The sequence below is a fragment of the Punica granatum genome, chromosome 8 (assembly GCF_007655135.1).
Source record: "Punica granatum isolate Tunisia-2019 chromosome 8, ASM765513v2, whole genome shotgun sequence".
Taxonomy (NCBI): Eukaryota; Viridiplantae; Streptophyta; class Magnoliopsida; order Myrtales; family Lythraceae; genus Punica; species Punica granatum.
The window spans coordinates 27517363-27532978 of NC_045134.1; the positions used below are offsets into that span (position 1 = coordinate 27517363).

General features: G+C 42.2%; 4 protein-coding genes across 5 annotated transcripts; 2 read left to right on the forward strand and 2 right to left on the reverse strand.

Moving 5' to 3' along the window:
• Nucleotides 1–425: 425 nt before the first annotated feature.
• LOC116187861 lies at nt 426–2746 on the reverse strand. The gene is made up of 5 exons (XM_031516859.1): nt 2348–2746; nt 1615–1860; nt 1347–1425; nt 898–976; nt 426–792 (listed from the first exon to the last, which is right to left on the reverse strand). Exons 1-5 carry the CDS (start codon nt 2627–2629, stop codon nt 744–746), a joined length of 735 nt encoding a protein of 244 aa, XP_031372719.1. The 5' UTR covers nt 2630–2746; the 3' UTR covers nt 426–743.
• Nucleotides 2747–2755: 9 nt separating this feature from the next.
• On the forward strand, nt 2756–8585 carry LOC116187860 (ubiquitin-like modifier-activating enzyme 5). Its single transcript, XM_031516857.1, has 14 exons — nt 2756–3226; nt 3911–3979; nt 4098–4211; nt 4698–4826; nt 5073–5141; nt 5447–5599; nt 5828–5864; nt 6356–6438; nt 6558–6632; nt 6849–6923; nt 7259–7345; nt 7447–7559; nt 7788–7834; nt 8195–8585. The coding sequence occupies exons 1-14, from the start codon at nt 3140–3142 to the stop codon at nt 8332–8334; spliced, it is 1278 nt and encodes a 425-aa protein (XP_031372717.1). The 5' UTR covers nt 2756–3139; the 3' UTR covers nt 8335–8585.
• Nucleotides 8540–10929, reverse strand: LOC116187862 (deoxycytidylate deaminase). Of its 2 annotated transcripts, XM_031516860.1 has the most exons (9): nt 10394–10917; nt 10218–10293; nt 10060–10099; nt 9775–9833; nt 9662–9699; nt 9505–9568; nt 9285–9338; nt 8997–9098; nt 8540–8889 (listed from the first exon to the last, which is right to left on the reverse strand). In XM_031516860.1, the coding sequence occupies exons 1-9, from the start codon at nt 10579–10581 to the stop codon at nt 8833–8835; spliced, it is 678 nt and encodes a 225-aa protein (XP_031372720.1). In that variant the 5' UTR covers nt 10582–10917; the 3' UTR covers nt 8540–8832. The 2 variants fall into 2 exon arrangements, with proteins under 2 accessions (XP_031372720.1, XP_031372721.1); XM_031516861.1 differs by lacking the exon at nt 9285–9338 and having other exon boundaries at nt 10394–10929.
• Nucleotides 10930–12318: 1389 nt separating this feature from the next.
• On the forward strand, nt 12319–13488 carry LOC116187160 (zinc finger protein SHOOT GRAVITROPISM 5). The gene has a single exon (XM_031515765.1). It carries the CDS (start codon nt 12608–12610, stop codon nt 13118–13120), a length of 513 nt encoding a protein of 170 aa, XP_031371625.1. The 5' UTR covers nt 12319–12607; the 3' UTR covers nt 13121–13488.
• The last annotated feature ends 2128 nt before the right edge of the window (nt 13489–15616 follow it).

Below are 15616 nucleotides of genomic sequence, written 5' to 3' on the forward strand. Positions count from 1 at the left end.
AGGGTCGAAAAAATGTCGAATCTTGTTGCAGCCGCTATCTTGGCATTGAGATTGGACATCCTGGAGAATCAATTTAGGCCACTAGAGTCCGTAACTCCTAAATATGAGTCTGATATGACCATTCATTCCATATTTTTTTAAAACTTAGAATCCCAATTATCCGTTACATTCTGTTTGTTGATCGATGATCAATGCTTTTGACCCCTTTTCGTATAGAATCATAGAAGATTACAGTACATAAGCTTGCATTGCTAGTTGTAGTAACCGGGGCTTCTCTTGAACCCGATGCTCTAAAGACAATGATATGGCACTGTAAAAAATTTTATCATCACTCCGGGTACTTTGATTCACGCTCAACATTTTCATGAGAACCACTGGATTAAGTCCAAATCAATGAATATCACACCTGCTCATTAGACCAGATATATTCAAGATCTAAATCCCGTATGAATGTGCTCAACTCGAATGATGTGCATTGTATAACATGTAAAAAGACTACTTAGAAAGGCGACTCATCCAGTAGGAAAAAGGAGAGGAGAAGGGCCTTTTGAAAGTGAAAATTATGTGTGGCTCAAGCATGGAGTTGGAAAGTTAACACTTGGATCATTCCTAGCATACAAAGGAAGAGGCCTGCGGAGGGACCAAAACACTATTTACAGAATTTAACACTACCTCCTTCCTCCCCACTTAAACCGGCAGAACTCTGAAAATAATTTACTGCTCCGAGTTTCAATTCTGACATCTCAATTCCTGGGGAACAGGGTCAAGAGTTGTTTCTCAAACGCCACCAAGCTGGAAGATTGTGGAGCAGTAAGGTCAGCGAATAATTCATTAGAGCAAGAGTGAGGAAGTTCATTTACTGCAATGAAGCATCAAAGTCACAGTCGGGTAACTAACATTTCATACTTGCGCACCGCTTCATTTCGTTTTGCAACATATAGCTCACTGTCTTTTGGTATGTTGCTCACAGGGTTATCTGCAGATCAATGAAAGGAGGAAATAAGAGTGAAATATCTATGTTTCAATGGGCATAGTTGATAGCAATCACAGATTCTGCTAGTCACAAGAAACTCAAGCAAACACGATATAGAGAATATTACTCGCAAGTTAACCAAATGAGATCATTCCCATTATGCCAAGTTTAAAATCATACAGAATCTTTGAGTAAGCACTTTAAATGGTTTTGTGGCTAGGTCATTAATTCATTACTCGCAAGTAGTTCAAACGAGACTGTTTCCCATCCCTTTATATGACCTCTTATAGGGACCATAATTTTCCATATAGCATGCTGCCAAGAGTGCAATTCTACCAAAAAGGAACATCGAGATAGAAGGAGGAGGCAATACATGGAATCGGGACAAGGTGTTTCGAGGGCAAACTTCTGCCAGCATTTACCAAAGGGACTTCTGCAGGATGCTCCACAACCTGTTGAAGCAACAATTCGATAAACTATCCTGGAACGATAAATGCTGCCGCCAGCCAGCCACCATTACACAATGAATGAATGCATAACCAAGGACTCTTTATCCAGCAACTCATGAGTCCAGAACAAACCACAGGAATCGGTAACACTAATTGCAAGTAACTATAAACAAAGGGGATCGGGCAAGTTACCTTCTTCTTTTCCTTCCTCTTCAGAATCTTCATGTGGCACTTTTTGATATAGTGTGTCAAATGATACTTAGAATGTTTAGCGGAGAGTTGATCTCTGATCTCTGGGTTGTTTGTTAGCCAGTCAGCTATCTCATTGGACTTAACTACGTCATCCGTTTCCAGGGACTCTAACCACGAATAAACTGGCAACCACTGGTCAGTACGTTGGAATCGGTACGGGTACTCCTTCTGACTCACTTCTTTTTCCTGCCAACATACATGTGTTCTGTGAAATGCCACCCCACTCGTTGTGTTCTTACACTAGTTTTGATAATAACTAAAAGCATTGAATCAAAACGAGAGAGGACCTCGCACTTCCTGGATATCTTCAAAAAAAAATAAAAAAAATACACACATGGATCTGAGTTAACAGAATGATGTACCAATCACCTCTACAGAACCTAAAACTGTGATTCTTTTTTTTTTTTGTTGCATAAAATGTCTTCTCCGGAGCAAATTGAAATTCCTAACTCATACCTCACCCAACCCAAATCCCCAATTTGAAAGACTGAAGTCCAAAATAGCGATGGATGTGATCACATGAACTTTGACGAGGGAAAAATTAATGGACTTTGATCGTCCAAAATTCAGGGGAAAAAGACATTGAAGCATCAATTGCAAGTAATACGAATGAGCGGAGTTCAATGGACATGCAATTGCCGTGGAGGAGACTGTGTTGAGGTGATACTCTTACCGGCGGCGCTTGAGTGGGCAACCTCAGGATGTTCTGAATGGACAGAAGCCTCTCAATGAGCTCGGACTTAGCCATGGATTTGAGCTCGGCCGGCAGGCAGCTGCGGTTGACGTCGATCCAAGCCTCGACGTCGGTGACGCTGACGGCCTTCGCCTCCGGGAAGGCACGGAGCCAAGCTCGAGCCATGGCCTCCCATTCCTGAGCTTGGTCGGTTGGGCCGGTGGGATTTTGGTCGGACACTCTGGGCTCCTCCGCCGGAGTCTGCTCTGAGCCGTTTGACATGTCTTGTTGTCCCCCCCGGCAGGCAGATTACGGGGGCGAGATCTCTCTCTCCGCCTCCGGCTCCGATCCTCGTATATATTAGATGTATCGTCTGTAAATTAAATTGCTCTCTGTATAGTATATACATTACATGCAAGGACATCAAACGGCACCGTCGGCGTGCCCGCCAATCCTTGGGCCAACGGCTTCGGCCCAACGGGCCCAAAAGAAATAATCGAACCAATTTTTCATGCGACTCGACCTGAGAGCGGACATGGGCATGATGGCATCTAAGGTCGGACGGCGAGGCAAAGCTCTCAATCTATCTAACCTCAACGGATCTGAAATTGATTGCTCCCGATCTACGAATTCGGCATTCCTGTCCTAGAAAAGGTGCAGGCGGCCCTCTGAACTGAACTTCGAAGGAAGCGAGGAATCATTCATTCATTCGCTCGCCCGCCCGCCCGCCACAATATTTGGCATTGAGAGCGAGAGAGAGAGAGAGATCAGTTCCATAGATTCTCGACGGCGATGGAGGTTGAACTGAAAGAGATGCTTGATGAGCTGGAGTCGCTCAAGGGATCACTTCCGGATCCTCCTAATGCTTCCATCGACAAGGTACCCCTCAGCTACTTCATCTGCATGTCATATGTATGCACTCTTGCGTTTGTACAATTTGCCTTTTTCTGCTGTCTTCGGAGACAGATGATGACATCACCGACACGTAGAATCCTATAGGCTGAGCGAACTTAATTGACGTTTTCTACCCCTGCATGCATCGGTATTGATTAAATTGGTCGAGATCACTCTATTGCGAATGACGATTGACATTTGAATCATTTATTATCATTTCCATGGGTTCGCGGTGCTGATGCAGAGTCAGGGTGAATTTTTAAGGGGCGGGGGTTTGGTCTGATTGAGTGGCAAGGGAATGGAATGAATTTCATTGATGAAGAGAGTTTTGGATTTCCAAGTATAGCTTCTCAGCTGATTGAAAATGGTTAAAAGAAAGCCGTGAATTAACTATAAGAACTGCGAATGCCAGGGGGCGAGAATCCTGATTGATATTATCAAGCAGTTTCTTATCCACCAGCCTCCTTGTCAAGATTGTTGGGTCTGTAACCAGATATTATGCTAAGTTGATGGGTAATTTCACATTTTGCCAAAGCAAACAAATTTTGAATTTGGAGCACTCAACTCTCGCATCCTTTTTCTATCCATGCATATATGAGATGCTTTTGGTAACTGTTCTTTGAGATATTATTCATGCCCATAATAATTGTTCGTTTCATGGTCTTGTAGCTTCAATTGCATATAAAACGTCTCACAGATCTTGCGAAATCTGCACCAGTTCGGCGCTCAAAACTCAAGGTTGTTCTCTTCGATCTCATGTAACCTGGCCTAGACGTGTCTTTAGCTGCAATCTTCTAGTCATAATCTGATTTAATTATTAATAATGTTGATGCATCTATATGTTCTCTAATGGCAGGATATGAGTGCAGAGGTTGTAGATAGCAACCCTTACAGCAGGCTCATGGCACTTCAAAGGATGGGAATTGTGGAGAACTATGAAAGAATACGAGAGTACTCTGTTGCCATAGTTGTCTGTACTTATCTCCTCCCTCTTAATATTGTGCGCGTGGATTTACTGTCCTAATTGGGCATGCAAAATGATTAACTGTTATGCACTTCCTCATGTTGAGCCATTTGTGTAAATATATTGCTCAATACCCAGGAGCTTCTTAGCTAAAACTATAGATCTACGTAATAAGCTGCCAAAAAACAAAAAGAAAAAAGTTTCTGCTCATTCAGAAGATCATACCGGTAAATAAAGGGGAGGTACTGCCGCATCTAATCTGGCCTCTCATATTGCATTAGAAGTACTCCGTCTCATTGGAAATGCTTTTACGGCAAAGGCCATCTTCCATGTTGTGTGAATTTCTTTAAATAGGTGAATGGTTTTCCTTTCAGCACATATTATGCATGTAAATGGACTTTTCAGTCTTCCCTGCTGGTTTTGATGTCAGTAATTTTATAATTTACATATTCTGATAGTGACCTTTGCTCTGGCGTCTTGATCAATATGTAGGGAATTGGCGGTGTAGGCAGTGTTGCTGCAGAGATGCTGACAAGATGTGGTATAGGCCGTCTTCTGTTATATGATTATGATAAAGTGGAGTTGGCAAATATGAACAGGCTATTTTTCCGTCCTGAGCAGGTACTTACAGTACTTTTCTTCTGAAATATTGTAATAAGAAAATTATCAAAGCCACTATCATTAGTTTTATTACTTTTTTGGCAATATGATGGCATCACATGATTAGTTGGTCAGATAATGTGTGCCTGAGATACAGAATTAATATGGTGGAAGAACACTGTCTCATTGGAGTGGTTCAGTTCTGAGAGAAAATTGCAAACTCGCTATTTAGTTTCATATTTTCTTTTCCCCCTCTGTAATTGTTAGGTTGGAATGACAAAGACTGATGCTGCTGTTCAGACTCTTCAAGATATAAACCCTGATGTGGTACTTGAGGTACGTGGGTGTTATAATCTGAATCAAGTAAGGGGAACGTCAGAAAATCTTTAAATTTTCTTCTAAAAGCCAATATGAACAGTTTCCTTATCATAGTTTTTTTTTTCTTTCCTCTTTGGGAACGGATCCTAGCCTTACTGTATTTTAATATCACTATGATGTTTTAAATTGTTAGTTATTGTAAAACCAATCTGCTTCTGTTTTTGTGAAACAATTTACTTCAGTCTGAATGCATTTTACAAAACCTTTTTTTGGGTTTTATATTCTTGCAATTTCTCTTTGGCTGATATATTTCATGTTTGTAGAGTTATACATTAAACATCACAACGGTGCAAGGATTTGAAACTTTTATGTCAAGTTTGAGAAATAAGACCTTTCGGCTGGAGAAAGAAGGCAGCGGAGTGGATCTTGTTTTAAGCTGTGTTGACAATTATGAAGCTAGGATGGTTGTTAACCAGGTAATCTTCCATGCAGTTAATATATTCTTGTCTTCTGTGGTTTCTATTGGATATATTGCCGTAATAACTTTTCTACATTGGAATTTTCTTTTCTATACCAGAATAACTGGATATTTTGCTTTGAACTGGTCTAGTTGACACAATCATGCTGCTTGTACCTTCTTCTGTTTTGCTAAATTGCGTCAACATTACAAATTCTGAATTCCTGTTTTCTCTATTTTCATACAGGCTTGCAATGAATTGAATCAAACTTGGATGGAATCTGGTAAGCTATTCTGATGTTGCTTCTATTTGTAAATACATTTCATAATATAAACTACTGCCAATCATGCTGTGCCAGAACATATTTTACTGCATGTAAAGTGTTCCAACTTCCTTGCTGTCAGTGCCTGTCAGAATTGACCTTTCTTACCAAATACCACCAGGCATCAGATCATGAACTTGGAGATGTTACTCTGGTTCTCATATTATCTTTACTTGAAATTCTAAAGGCACTTAACCAGGAGGTTCTTTTTTCCTTCCAAAATTGATGAGGGCTGTGGTTTCCTTGAAGTAAGATAGATGCCTTTGGAATTTCTATGCAAATATATTTGCAGTTCATCAATCCATCCGCTGAATTATTACCCAGTGAACCAGATTTTTTTTTTTTTGCCCAGCCCTGTGAACCAGATTAAAGTGTTGAATCCCTTATGGGATTAATGTGCATATGTTTATTATACCTTCTGGAGAAAAATAAATTGCTTTAATTTGTGTCAGGTGTTTCTGAGGATGCTGTTTCAGGTCACATACAGTTGCTGATTCCTGGAGAGACTGCATGTTTTGCATGTGCGCCACCTTTGGTAGGTTCATATGGCAACCTCAGTCCAGAAAATGCTTGATGAATGAGTATCTTGCCCCTATGTATGCATGCATGCACTCTTACATATAGGGTCATGGAAATGTTCATACTTCATTTTAGGTTGTAGCATCTGGAGTAGATGAACGTACCCTAAAACGCGAGGGAGTCTGTGCTGCATCTTTGCCTACTACTATGGTGAGTGACCTTCCTTTCCTATTCTTATTTATGTTGGCTGTTCATATTGAAGTGCGGTAGACAGATTGGTCTTGGATCTCTGTCGTTCTGTAACAAGTTAATAATTCATTTAAATTACCTGATCCACCGTGCAAATTACTATCTACAAACCCAGCACCATTTTTTTTTCCTTGTAGGCTGTGTGCCTTGATACGTAACACTTGAATTAATTTTCAGGGTGTTGTTGCTGGGCTGCTTGTTCAAAATACATTAAAATTCTTACTGAAATTTGGGCATGTTTCACCGTACTTGGTAATCTCTCTCTCTCTCTCTCTCTCTCTCTCTCTCTCTCTCTATAGGAAGCACATGCACCCATAACCATGGACAAACTCACTGGCACTGGGTGCTTAGTACCTGACCACCACCATCACCAAAGTGAAGCAAGAATATGATGAGCATTAGTCGAATTTTGTGTCTCATAAATTTGAAGTTCCTCTTGGGTCTTCTATACTAGCCACTTTCTATTGTTCAATGCTCTGGCCTGACATCATCTGATCCTTTTGCATACTATGACCTAAAGCCAAAAAGTAGGAACCTCATTACTCTTCTCCATGGAAGTTGAATAAAGACTGTTTATGTGGTTTCAGGGATATAATTCTCTCAAAGACTACTTCCCAACAATGGAGATGAGACCAAACCCACAATGTTCAAATGGAGCATGTCTAGAACGACAGGTAAATGCATCAATAAATTGTTAAACACGTTTAGAAGTGCAATGTCAGTTATAAAAAGTTCGCCTGTCAGTTAACTTATTTCTTGTTGGTTTGCTGTGTAGAAAGAGTACCTTCTTGCCAAGCCAGCTAGGGATGCTGCTAAAGCCAAAATGGAGGCAGAAACATTGTCAGCTGCCGAAGGCCCCCTTCATGCTGATAATGAGTGGAACATAAGGTAATACTTGATAAAAAGGTTCCCTAATTATTGAAGTTTATGTTAGCGGCATATGTCAGAAGGATTAAAACTGCAATTTTACTGATCATCAACTAATGCAGTCGACTTGTCTCAGATCTCCAAGCTCCGAATTTCCCAATCTAGACTAATTTGACCATGCCATTGTTGTGTCTATTCTAGCTATAGTTTTGCTGCATTTTGACATCATCTTCTATGATATTATTTCAGTGTTGTTGATAATAGCGAGATTGATGTGAAGGCTGCTGCAAGTTCAGGTGACCTTCAAATGCCATTTGGTTATCTTATCCATAGACATAATCTAGGCTCAATTTGCTTATCATCTTGTATCTGGCAAGCTTTAGTGGCACCTTAGTTTTTCATTTACCCGCACATAGTGCATTCAACTATCCAAATTCTATGTCACTACACTATTGCAGCCTGACATATGTTTTCATATTTCCGGAGTAGAATTTGCTCTTGCCGTGGATTAAGTTTTTACTTCAGATATCTGAGTCCCTATGCAGAGTACATACTGTAAACATGGTCCTTCCTTACGAATTGTGATCCCTTTTTAATCTTTCATTTTTTTTTTCAGCCAAGTGGATTTATTGCTTATATATATATCTTTTGCTCAGATACTCTACCTGTAGGACTTACTCGAGAGCTTCCTAGTGCTGATGAGTACCCGAAGTTGCCTGCTACAGGACCAGCTGATATGTCTGTGGATGACCTCGAAGAACTGAAGAAGCAATTGGAAGCTCTTAATGCCGATTAAGGTTCCATATCGAGCCTCCAGCTCATTGTATCTTGGAGAAATTCCTAAGAGATTTTGAGTAATTTAATAACTGCTATAGAGACAATGTTTTGGCCCAAAGGAAAGTCCATATGGGTTTGAGGTATGGATAGAAATTAGAGCTGACTTTAATTAAGAAATTGGCATCAGCGAATTCGTCCTAACCTTTTACTGTACAATCAGAAGAAACTCGAAGGTCATACTTGTTTCCGTTCTATAGTTTTACAAATTTATACTACTGGGGTTCATGTTTACAGAATCAGGAGGCATTTATGCCCTTAGCACTTCCTATGGAAGTCAAATTTATCGGGCATCCATCTTCGTGGTAACAATATAATGATGTTACTCACATGAAGACTTAGACATCGAATACAAATAGTTTAGGACATACTGAATTCGAAAACAAGAGCTGGGTCTACGAGAATACAAATGGCTCAAAGTCAAAGAGGGGATAAACGATCTCTGCTGCGAGAATTTGTTTCAGGGATCCTCAAACTGAATCAATAAATGGTCCATCTGTGGCTGGAGCTTCCTCACCTGCAATTTGAAAGAAGCATGAAGGCTTAAGATATTGAATGAGAGGCAGCAGCAATCCAATTAAGACATCCCAAAAACATCGATGAAACATTCCTTGCAGAGCTTACCTTCACACCAGCCATAGATAATAGTTTGCGAGAAGCAACGTATGCTGCATCTGTATCGTTCAACCTCTTCTCCACGAAATAAATGACTTCCGAGACCCCCGACTGCAATGCACAAAGCAAAAGAGTTTCAAGGGAGGAGATAATGCAACCAAATCCGAGTTGCTCTTGTAGACCATGCATGAGAATATTGGGAGCTGAATGTCAGCAAAATGTAGGACCAATTTCCTAAGATATAGTGTGCTTCAAATGAAACTTGCATTCGTAATGCTTATTCGACCAGTCAGAGACCTGAATAATTATCTTGGCACACTCATTGCAAGGGAACATGGTCACATAGAGCCTCTGCAATATTAAGAGATGAGAATGACATCCTCAGTGCAAAATTAAGCAAGAAATCAACCTTGTTAGCATCGACAAACATGAAGAATTGAACCTGTAATCATCATTTCTAATACTAGTGTGCGATGGCAGAATCATGAGAAAAAATTAAAAGGATTGAAGAGCATACCTGTCCTGCAGCAGAAGCATGGTTCGTATTGAGGATTGCATTCACTTCAGCATGACACACATATCTACACATACAGTACAGAGGCATAAGGTATTTACCAGTCGAGACACTTTAAAGAAAGACGAGGAATACAAGTTCGTGAAGGCAGGGCACTTACGGATACTTGGTTTCCAGCGGATTCCCGGTTTTTGACTTCTGTCACCGATAAGGAGGGTAGTTAGTAGTCATTACATGAGAAGACAAGAAAAATTACCACTGTCAGGGAACAACCTTTGCCCATGGGAGCTTATCATCCGAACAGCCTCTTGGAAACCCATTATAGCCGATACCTGCCTAAAGGAAAATAGGTGCATATTAGAGACTTGTCCTGTCCACAACAGCGATCTGAAAGTAATCGGACTACAACAGGGTATCTTATCAAAATAAGGCGTAAGCAAAAAAGAACATTAATTTACAGTCGATGTCGCACTGCAGAACATAGCAGTACTAAAAACAGGAGTTGCCGAAAGATATGATAGAGAAGAAGACTGCTCCCAAGCAATTTAGTGGACTCACCGAGGATGACACCATTTTCACTCACCAAGCATGCCCCGACCTACAAAACCGCATTGCAACGCAGCAGGATTTTCAAGCTTATTAAAACATTTTTGCACAGCAGAAATTTATCCATGGCCGACAGGACATATAGGATAGGGTACAGGAGAGCACACAACCTGCCTATTAGGGTCCTTGGATCGTTCAGCCGATAAGAATGCAATCGCCATGAAGTAATCATCCCATGACAGATACCTGCGGCTTCTCAGATAACCATAAATGACGGCAGAAGAAGAGAAGCTAAAGGGTCGAATTTGATGGAATCAAAGCCATCTTCAGACGAAATTTTACCTACCCTTTCCGTTTGGAGGGATCGAAGGGGCTCGGAGGAGGATGCTTCCTCGAAATGCGACCGTTCTTCTGCGAACCGACCCCGGATGAACGCCTCTTTGGGTCGACGAAGAGGAAGCGAAGAGCAATGGCCGAAGCCAGAGCTCCAAGGACGGCAGCAGAGCTGACCAGCGTGAGATCTCGAGAGTTCATCGGGAGCTTCAACCCGGGGGGGGGGGGGGGGGGGGGGGGGGCTGATCGTACACTGGCGGCGGCGGCTGAGAATTTTTCGTTTTTCTGGAGCCGCAGTGCAGTGGAGGGACAAAGAAAGAGGAGTGAGAAAAACTGGCGGGAAAATCCAGACTGCACCGGAGGTGACAGGTGAGCTGGGGTTGGAGTGGAGGGGGGGATGAGGAAGGTTTGAAGCACGCGCCTGGGAGTGCGCGTTGGGTTGGGACGTGGGAGATTGGGGATTGAACTGGGCCGTGTTTGGACCGATCAGGGGGCAACTTTCCCTTCCTTAGGCCACTTTTATTATCCGGCCTTCGCCTTTACCCACTTTTTCGCATTTGCTTCAAAGTGCTGGCTGTGGCTGCGCCTTCCCGTGCCTGGGTCATTACATAATAATAATAATAATAATATAATTTACTGCGGCAAAAGCAGAGGAGATCGGCCATGTGAGCCGTGATTATATATAATTGGGAAGGACAAAGCACTCCACTCCACAGTTCCCTTTTCATTCATGCATTCATGCTACTTGCTCTTTGCATCGCCCCGAAAATAATTAGTCGATTTGGAGATGTAACAGTCATATTATATTATAAGTCGGAATTAACTTTTTTTTTCTCGAGTGTCATGTATATTACCAGAAAGAAAAACACTCCGTAGTTGTTTACAATAGTTTTAACAGTTTATCTTATTCGTGTTGTTTTAGCGAGTTACTAACCGATACCAGTGTACTCAGAAAAAAAAAAAAGAAGAAGAGAGAATGAAAATGGTGCATGACTAAATGCCCTTCCCCTCCCACGTGTTGTTGTTTGCCCCCCGAGCGAGCATGGAGGCCTATTGAGTAAGGAAGTGACTTCCTCATCTGCTCGTCCAAACAGACTACTAAGTTTCATCATGTTATTCTAATCTTTCCTTTCAATGAGGCCACCCTTCACCTTGTCCTAATCACATGCATAAAAAAAATAAAAAAAAAAAAGGGTACAGTAACCAGCGTTGCTAAACTAAAACTTTTTAATTACTTAATAGAACAAAGCTTACGTATAGGCAGGTTAGAAGATCATCTAGGTGTCGGCGTCGTTTGACTCGGGGCATCTTCTTAACTAAATGAGCTATACATATTTCCATGAGGTGACTTTTAACATTAGTGAGAATTACATGACGCTCACTAAATTGTCGATTGTATTGCTGAGAGGTCATAGCAATCTTTTTTTTTTTTCCTCCAAACCTGCGAGGAAGAATTGGCTGGCTCAATCTCGAGTACGCACGTGCGAATGTAATTATTACACGGCCAACACCCCCACCCCAATCTCCCCGTCCTCATCCCCCCACTGGGCCTCCCTCCCTCCCTCCCTCCCTCCCTCCCTCCCTCCTTAAAAAGAAAAAGTCAAATAATTATATTATTTGCCCCCCAAAAGAAAAGATGATATATATATATATATATATATATATATAATGATATACATAATATACACGCACTTTCTGATACATAATATAATACAACAGCCACTTTATGAATGAGATTGAGAGAGAGAGAGAGAGAGAGAGAGTGAGTGAGAGAGGGAGAGCCCCAAAAGCCGGCCTTTACTCATAGCCCAATAACGTGATCCGTTGTCTCTTCCATCTTAACGGAAATTCCCGCTGTTCCCCACTCCTTTCCTCATTCCTTTTGACCAAACCACCCTTCCCCTCCCGCCCACTAATTACCAGACTCGTCTGCACGCACGCACGCACGCACAAAGAGAAGCTTTCGCCAGGGCAGGAGGACGTGGGCAGAATAGTCAATTCCATCCGGTCATTTCCTCACGGGGGAGCCGAGCCGAACAGAGCAGAGCTGACAGGGGCGTTGATGTAATTCAGCACAAATGGAATGGAAGGCCTCACACTTCATTATATAATTAGACAGCATAAGCTTCGGCCTCACTATCTATGATCATCGCCACTCCATAGTCCGTTTCTCTTTGGACTGACTTAATCTCCTCCTCCTCCTCCTCCTCAATATTTTTTCTCTCCAATGGAGGAAGATGATCAAAAGGAACTCCAACTCCTCCCTACTCCGCACTCCATTGCCTCCTCATCTTCCTCTTCGGCCCCCGTCCTGTGTACCAAGTCGCACCGACCCGATCACTACCCTTACGACACTGCTCCCTCCCTCGACCTCCAGCTATCCATCAGCCTCAGGCCATTTCATCACCCTCCTCCGGATGAATGCCTCGTGGCAGGCCCCATTCGTGAGTATGGTCCTCCCGAGACGACTGGTTCCATCAAGGCCCTGAAGTGGCACGCTGCTGAGCAGATCCGTTTGGCCGCCATAGAGAAGGCGTATGCCGAGAGGGTGAGGGAGCTCACCAGGCGGGAGATGGAGTTGGCACAGTCGGAGTTCGCCAGGGCAAGGAATATGTGGGAGAGGGCGAGGGAGGAAGTGGACAAGGCCGAGAAGATGAAGGAGCGAGCCACCCGGAGGACTGACTCCAGGTGCATGGAGATCACCTGCCAGTCTTGCAGGCAGAGGTTCCGGCCTGCATAGGATCAAAGATACATATATATATATATATATATATAGCCCGGTCGCGTCAACAAATATTTAGCCTGGAAACCCGATGGATGGGTTCATTTCCTTTCTTTCGCGTCTTGTGCAATTCAGTTCAATGGTTTGCAATCTCATTTGCAGCTCGGGGGCTTACTTGATTCTTCCAGTATCGACTTTCTCGGTGAAGGTGAATGTTTTCGAATAGAAGGAGAAGCCCGGAGAGACTAATAATAAAAGTGGGCAAAGAAGAGCTGAGCCCTCTCCTTTTCCTTTTATTTGTCGGCGATCGATCTGTGTCTGACAATGAACAACCGATCGAGTTAGTTCATGATCATTAATTTGAAAATCTATGACCAAAATTTTCACTCTGGCCTGGTGTTCTTCGCTGGGCATGTCGGATCAACTAAGTACTGCTAAATCATAAATTCCCAAAACGTGGCTGCCTCATGCAAATCAATTCGGAACTATCCCGAACAACCCGACAGTAGAATATATAGGGAATCCGTATATACATACAAGGTTTGTTTCTGAGGGAAAAGTTAAAACTCTTTGCTTAAATCAAATAGAATCAATATTTTAGCTGATGAAACTGAACTGCGAGTGCAAAGTAGTTCTTCCATATCGGGGGGGCATTTTTGTTCCTTTTTACCTGGCAGCTGACGACTTTCTTCAAGTGCTGCATTTTCCCATAGCACACGGAGCTGGAAAAAAAGCAATTGTCGTGGCAGTGGCCTGCAAGCTTTGAGATTTCATGAGGAACCGCTGTCGCCTGCTGCTTTGGAACTTCTACAATCAGCTTCTGCGGCTCCAATCCGAAAGAGCTGGTAAAGAAAAACCAAAAGAGTATGGACAACACATTAAAGCGTAAAACAAGGAAACTAATTGGAGTCCTAAACTTGCATGGAACATTCCAATCTAATCACCGAAATATACAAAGTGCCATAATATGAATAATGGGCTATATTTTCCTCGATGGGGATCAAATCGGGTGCAAAAGCGGAAATGAAGGGGGGGAAAAGAAAAAACTCCAAGCTCGATTGCTGTTATTATTACAGAAATATATTATGGAACTAATGATGGGTTGAAATGCGGATTAAGCAGTCAAAGCTGACAGAAGCAGGGTCCGTCAAGTCTCAGAACCTCTGATGTCGATAGGAAAAGGCAAATGAATCCGAACAAAAAGCAAACAAATCTTCATCTGGAGTGTGACAGGGATAGCTGTATCCACTTGTATTCAACTCCTTAACTTTTGTTCATCATCAGAAACCAAACCAAACACCCACTATCTATGTCCAGGGATCCAGCACAAACAAGAAAAACCAAACAAAAAATAAATCCTTCGCTAGAGATAAGATTGCTCTAGCTAGTAAAAGAAAAGAACTAGTCAGATGAGCGCACATCCGTGCCATTGGGACTATAACTCGCATTATTTGTCCCCCGACATCGAAACGTTACAGTCAAACACAGTTAGTAGGGCGATGAGTGGGTTCAATAATTCATTCGCTACTCGGTGAGGTCAAGACATACGTGATCTATTGGTGGGGGCACAGAATCTGTAATTTCAATATCAGGCCCTTACTGAAAACTACATCTGAAAGCAGCTCAGTAGCACCGCAAGCAATAGGAGAAACGATAATATCCTAATCATAGTAACTATCACTGATATTTCCTTCCGGTCTAGTCCTTCTTTAAGAATTGGAGCTGATCACTCCTCTAAAAAGAGCAAATTATCAGCCCATTCGTTCGTGGCAGAAAAACATGGAGTCACTGCATCGCTGAGGTGAATACTTTTTGGTTCATTCACTGCACAGAGTTCTCTTCGACCACCGTCAGTCAGTCGACATAAAAATGAGGTGGTCGCTGAAAACAAAGTTTGTCACTGATGATAGAGAAGATCTCTTGTGATAGGACAACTGAAATGAGATGGTTATTTGGGATCGGTGCTATACAGAAGAAGCTCACTAATTGCAGTGCAATTTGATGATGGAACCGTACTCCGATATACGACCACTTGCATGTAATGTGATGCCCTTGTCTCTGATGATATTTCATTACGGATGAAGTCAGAGAAATACAACGAATATCAATTATCTCAGAAAGCTGAGAGAGTGCAGGATAAAGATGTAGGGCATAGGCTCCATAGAAATAAATCAAATTAGTCATCATCACCAAACCTTAAATATGTCTTTTCACGTTGTCCACATATTATTGTCAAACGATACTGTGAGTAGATACTACGTTCTTAGATGGAAAATCGAGTTTTTAGCCGTACGGATAGGTCACGGTCACATATGCCTTAGTTCCATTAACCATTTAACACAAGTCTGAACAGAAAACATCTTGAAGTATGCAGAAAGGGCCGTCTGAGAAAGGTGCCAAGTTCTCAGAATTCGAGTATTGTGACTGTCTGATTAGAATTTGGCAGGGGACCAGTTAGGCATGAAAGGTCTGGACCGGAGGAGACAGAGAGTGGTGGATCTGATAGTGTCATGT

Coding starts and splice junctions, on each gene's coding strand:
- LOC116187861 (XM_031516859.1), bottom strand. CDS start 2,629: ATGTCAAACGGCTCAGAGCAGACTCCGGCGGAGGAGCCCAGAGTGTCC. Junction 977..1,346: donor ACACCTTGTCCCGATTCCAT/GTATTGCCTCCT, acceptor ATTGATCTGCAG/ATAACCCTGTGAGCAACATA. Junction 793..897: donor GCGGTGCGCAAGTATGAAAT/GTTAGTTACCCG, acceptor ACAATCTTCCAG/CTTGGTGGCGTTTGAGAAAC.
- LOC116187860 (XM_031516857.1), top strand. CDS start 3,140: ATGGAGGTTGAACTGAAAGAGATGCTTGATGAGCTGGAGTCGCTCAAG. Junction 3,980..4,097: donor TTCGGCGCTCAAAACTCAAG/GTTGTTCTCTTC, acceptor CTCTAATGGCAG/GATATGAGTGCAGAGGTTGT. Junction 4,827..5,072: donor TATTTTTCCGTCCTGAGCAG/GTACTTACAGTA, acceptor TGTAATTGTTAG/GTTGGAATGACAAAGACTGA.
- LOC116187862 (XM_031516860.1), bottom strand. CDS start 10,581: ATGAACTCTCGAGATCTCACGCTGGTCAGCTCTGCTGCCGTCCTTGGA. Junction 10,100..10,217: donor CCAAGGACCCTAATAGGCAG/GTTGTGTGCTCT, acceptor GCGGTTTTGTAG/GTCGGGGCATGCTTGGTGAG. Junction 9,569..9,661: donor CCGCTGGAAACCAAGTATCC/GTAAGTGCCCTG, acceptor CTGTATGTGTAG/ATATGTGTGTCATGCTGAAG.
- LOC116187160 (XM_031515765.1), top strand. CDS start 12,608: ATGGAGGAAGATGATCAAAAGGAACTCCAACTCCTCCCTACTCCGCAC.